The sequence below is a fragment of the Nelusetta ayraudi genome, unplaced genomic scaffold, assembly GCF_046127955.1.
Source record: "Nelusetta ayraudi isolate G7.1 ecotype Tasmania unplaced genomic scaffold, CSIRO-AGI_Nayr_v1 ptg000011l, whole genome shotgun sequence".
Taxonomy (NCBI): Eukaryota; Metazoa; Chordata; class Actinopteri; order Tetraodontiformes; family Monacanthidae; genus Nelusetta; species Nelusetta ayraudi.
In genome coordinates, this window is record NW_027466061.1 from 27365001 (window position 1) to 27370358 (window position 5358).

The following is a 5358-nucleotide window of genomic DNA, read 5'->3' on the forward strand; positions in this document are numbered from 1 at the left end:
TTGCCGAGGCGTCGAGACAGACGGACTCGGTGGACGCGTCCCACTCTCGACACAACACAACACCTCCTAATTGAACAGGAGTCCCTTTAAGGTTCAATGTGATCTACGTGCACGGACCAGCGTGCTGCGTATCTTCCATCCAACAGATGAAAAACGCCTGCAGATGAGGGTTTTGTTTTTTGTCTCTCCATAAACCCTTCAGTCAATACGCTGCTGGACTGGATGGGATTTGTGGACTAAATCGGTCGCACATGGCAGCTAAAATTACCAGCGGCCACGTGCCCAGCGCAGGTAGGTAGTGGTTATTTTGGAAGGTAGCAACTACAGTGGCGGCTCGCCGTCGGATCTGACGGACAGAAACCCAGACTGAGCCCCCCCCCGAACGTGGCAGCAGCCTCGTCCTGGAGTCGGAGCGCCGAGCGCCGAGAACCTCCAGGGGTCTCCGCTCACTGGGCGCTCTGCACTCCCGCAGATACAAGAGAGCGGAAGCGGGAAAAAGAAACAGGAGAAAGGCCAAATTTTCTCCTTTTATTTTCTCGGCTCCCCACTCGGATGCGGCGCATATGCTCGTCTCCGCCGCACCGCCCTTCATCTGCCCTCGCAGGGCGACGGGAGCGCGGGGACGGAGGGACGGCGCCGCTACTTTGGCACATCAGATTGGAGCGCGGCGGCGGCAGGCGGCGGCACTGCTAAATTCAGCTCAAAATGGAAGCACGATGACTGAGCAGCCCAGAGAGGAATGACCAGGCAGAGCGCACGCGTGCGCGCGCACACACACACACACACACACACAGAGTGATGTGCCGATCGTGATGCAGCAGGTTCGCACAGCCTCTGAACCTTCTGGTCTGCTGTGGTTATTAGCACTGTGTGCTGATGATGATGAGACGCTTCAAGGTGCCACTTATTGAGGAGAAACAGCCACCCAGGACGTGTCCAGACATGTCAGAGTAGCATCAGTGGTTGGCTGAGACATTAAGTGGATGATGTGGCAGAAAAAAGAAAAAAAAAAAAAAGCTGCTAAAGGTCACAACGCATCGCTCTTGTTTGTGGATGACGACGATTCGACTGAATTAGAATTAGAGACTTTTTTGACTCGTTCCCTGGATAAATACCACCGGACTCAAGGGTAGCTGCCTATGACTGAGCAACAGCAGCTGTAGGACCAGAGGACCAGGGGACCAGAGGACCTGAGGACCAGAACCAGAGGACAAGAGGATCCAAGCAAGAGGACCAGAGGACCAGAATCAGGGAACCAGGGGGACCAAAACCAGAGGACCAGATCCAGAGGAGCAGGGAACCAGGGGACCAGAATCAGGGTACCAGAGGACCAGGAGACCAGAGGCTTCCTGTCTACTTTCATCAGGTCCTCCTCCTCCTCTTCTCTTCTCTTCCTCCCCCTCCTCTCAACACAATCAATCACCGGCTGGATCAATAGAATGAATTCATCTCCCTCGCTGCCTTCACCTCTCCCATCAATCCCATCGCCTCCTCCTGCCATCATAAAACCACACCAGGCGACCAGAACAGCGGTGTGTGCGGCTGCTCGTGCTGGTCCCACGGTGGCGCCGGGGAGCAGTCTCTTGAACCCGGGTGCTGGGTTTACGGCAGCCGTGACCCGGGTGATTAATAAAGTCACCCTGAAAATCATTAGGCCGTTGGGCCGCGGCCATAAATCCACTGCACCGCCTGCCTCCGGGTTCGTCCAGCAATATCATTTCTGCTTCTGGCTGCAATCTAACAAATAAAAAAAGGCCTGGCTGAGTCCTGCTGCGACGACGCCGTATGCACATTTTCTCTCCGCCCTTTTTATTCATCAGGCCCCGCCCTCTTTTCGTGATCCACTCACCGTCTTAACCCCCGCCCTCCCCCACCCTCCGGCTGCATGTGTGGCACACAGTGACAAGAGCCGCATTCGTCATCATCAGGGACCTGCAGCTGCGCCGCTGCACAATCCCGCTGCTGATTTCTGAGCTAACAGAGGAAAACCTCCCCCAACCCCTCCCCCTCGAACCCTCCTGGCTAAAAATAGCAGCTATACTGCATACTGTATTAAAATTAACAGCAAACCATAAAAGGAGCACCGTTTAATGATTTGAGCAGCAAGTGGTGAAACGCAGCTGCCGCTGCTGCTGCTGCTGCCGCTCCTGGGAGCGCACAACATATCCAGCATACACACGGGGCCGGCGGCTGCTAATCACATGACTAGCACGCCGTAATTACGGCAGACGTGGTAAAAGGAGGCCATGGCAGGCGGACTGACCTGGAAGGGGAAGATGTTGTCGCCGCGGCCCACGCCATCGTCCATCCAGGACTTGGGGTTGAAGCCCGCCGGGCCGTTCCTGGGGTACTTCTGGGAGGCCAGGTGGTTGTTGGGGAAGGTCTTCTTGAGCGGTGAGATGGAATTGATGGGGTTCATCCCGCCGTTCAGGCCCCGGCGGTAATCTCTGCCCTGGGAGCCGCCCCAGCCGCCGCCGCCGCCGCCGCTGCCGTAGCCCCCGCCGGGACTCCAGGAGGTGGAGGAGGCGGGGGAGGGGGAGGGGCTCTGGTAGTTGGCGGGCCCCCAGGGGGAAGGCGGCTTGCTCAGGCTGCTGGACAAATGCGGCAACTGGCCGAAGGCCGGATTCCTGTGCGGGAAGGGGGGTGCGGGGTGCGGGGAGGCCGGGGAGCGGCGGTGCTGCTGGTGCTGGCTGTGGGGGTGCTGGAAGTGGGGGTGCGGCGGCGGTGGCGGTGGGGGGGCCGGGTGGTGCTGCGACAGGGCGGCGGCCGCCGCCGGCCCGATCTGAGGGGAGAAGTTCCCGCCGAAGCCAGGGCTGACGTGGTGCGAGAAGTTCTGGAACAGCAGCGGCCCGTTGCTGGCCGAGGCCGGGTTGAAGAAGCTCACGTCCTCGTTGATGATGGTGGACGGCGCCGGGGGGATGGCGGCCGACCAGTTGTTGAAGCTGGACAGCGACGTGGAGGCGGAGCTGGACTGGACCGGGCCGGACGTCTCCTGGTAGTCGAAGGGCGTCAGGACGGGAGACTCCAGGCGCAGCTGCTTGTCCTTCCCGCCGCCGCCCTCAGACACCACGCTGTCCGCCTTCCCCTCCTCCGAGCGGGCCTTCTCCAGTTCCGAGATGATCCCGCCGCCGTTTCCACCGTCCTGGTGACTCCCGGGGGAGAGCTGCGGCTGCTGCTGCTGCTGCTGCTTTTCTTGCGTTTCCTGCATTTCCTGTTGCTGTGCTTTGGGCTTGTCGGGGCCCCCGAGGATCTCATCCTGCACGCTGCTGTGGGTGGCGGAGGCGGGGAAGAGCCAGGGAGAGCCTCCTGCCGTGCCGTTCCCCGCGGCTGTGCTGCTGTTTATGAAGGCGGCGGGGCTCTGCGACACATTCTGGTGGTGGTGTGGGGGCTGCAGATGCGGGTGGATCCGGACCGGGAATGCCGACTTGTTGCCAGTGTTGTTTTGAACCAGGACTCCAAAGCCGTAATCCCCCATTTGTTTTCTGCCCCCGCGCACAAGTGCTGTCCCACGATGGTTCGGTCCTGTTTGGTGGAACGAACACACACACACACACACACACACACACACAGGCATGCGGTCAGTCAACTGTCTCCCATTCCACTTCACATGAGAGGATTTGCTAAGAAAATATGTGAGGGGCACAGTCATCATCTAACAGCAGCCTCAGCCAGCGTCTCGCAACCCCACCGAACACATGACGATCACACAAATGTCGCCGTCAACGTTCCATCTTAACGTTCCCTTCCGTGCCTGGGCATTTAAAAAGCAGTTTAGCCGACATCCTCGGGCTAATTATAACCCCGTGACGTTGCCAGCCTGGAAGACTACAGCTGAGCCGCTGGCAGCCGCCGGCAGCTCCGCTGTGTCGGGCTGACACACTGGTGCATTCAGAGGCGTCCCCCCCCCCCCCCCCCCCCCGAACCGCACGAACCGCTGACAAGAATATTCACAGTCACATAAAAGACGGGGGGGGGTCGCGAATTAAACTCGCCAAATAAAGCGTTAAAAGGTTCCGACGAGTGCTCGACCTTGTTTGACAGCTGTCAGAGTCGACGACAAGTGCTCGACCTCGATATCACGAACATTTGTTCCAGACATGGACAATAAAACGCCGTCGACAGATCGGCAGTCATCTCTGCGGTTCCGATCTCGACGAGTCGACCGTCACTCGGTTTTAAAGTCAAACTGGACGCGTTAGCCGGCCAGCTAGCATTTCCCACAGCTACCAGCGCTAGCCAGCCAGCTAGCAAGCTAATGACTTAGCTTAGCTTGGACAGCTTGATTCTCGGGCCAAGAGGGAAGAGAGGAAAGGAAAAAAATCCTTTTACCTTCTGGTAACCGCGTTCGACCTCGGCGGTGCCTTTGTCAGGATCCTCTCCCGGGGGTGACGGCGAGCTGTTGTCCTTGAGCAAGAGGAGGAAATAAGAGCAGGTCAGGGTCGAGCTTCTGGAGATGTGGCTGCGGTGCAGTCGGTCAGCTTGCTTTTTTTCTACTTCTCCTGACGTGTCCTGCCTGCTCAATGACACAGCTGTCTCTAATCTGCTCTCCGTGTTATCAGCGACGCTTTGTTAACGTGGCAGTTTGACTGTCAGACGCTCGGCCGCGGTTCTCCTCACAATCCCGACTGCCCGGTTCTCATTGTCCGCCTCGGTTTTCGGTGACGGGTTTTTTTTTTCTCTCTCTCTCTTTTTTTTTCTCCGCGTCTGCTGCTTTTCTCGCTCCCCCCGACAGAGTCAGCCGAGTCCGGTGAGCTGCTTTGGCTGCCCCCTCTCTCCTGGAACCGACCGTGGCCGAATGACAGCGAGAGATCAGTCGAGGCGCACTTCCGCTTCTGGCGCCGCCCTCTGCGGCCGTGGACACGCCCTCGCAGAGCCACACCTCGGTGTGCGATTGGCCGGCTCCGTCGGCAGCCTCGCCCAGGTTTATACAACAAGTGCGCTTACGAGCACGAATGATGTCCGAGCACGCCGCCCGTAAGCACCGCCCACCGGGATCTGGAAGGATGGAGAGGTGGAAGAGGGAGAGGATGGAGGAGGTGGTGGAGGAGGAGGAGGCGGAGGAGAACCTCGGCACGATGCTGCCGCTGCTGCCGCTGCTGCTGCTGTCAGGTCGTGAGAAAACCGAGATGCCAACCACAACACACACACACACACACACACACACACACACATGTACATGTACATGTACACGGCCTGTATTTCACAGCATCCCTTCCTCCTCCTCGATCCACAACGCCTTTTTCTGCGTGTGTTTGTGTCCTCACTGTTTTTATTTTCATAGTGGCAAGTACCCTGAACGCCTCGAGAAAGCCTAGTGCATTGACAAAAAGACGGTTATTCTTAATAACTGGAGGATTA

The 5358-nt window shown here is 58.3% G+C and overlaps 1 protein-coding gene across 3 annotated transcripts in view; it reads right to left on the reverse strand.

Annotated features, from left to right (window-relative positions):
* Positions 1-4818, reverse strand: part of cpeb4b (cytoplasmic polyadenylation element binding protein 4b) — a 29618-nt gene extending 24800 nt beyond the window's left edge. For all 3 annotated transcript variants that reach the window (XM_076022318.1, XM_076022317.1, XM_076022316.1), the window contains exons 1-2: positions 4330-4818; positions 2264-3522 (exon numbers count right to left, since the gene is read on the reverse strand). In XM_076022318.1, the coding sequence (XP_075878433.1) occupies positions 2264-3475 (1212 nt within the window). In that variant the 5' untranslated portion in view covers positions 3476-3522; positions 4330-4818. The remainder of the gene's footprint in view (positions 1-2263; positions 3523-4329) is intronic.
* Between the last annotated feature and the right edge of the window lie 540 nt (positions 4819-5358).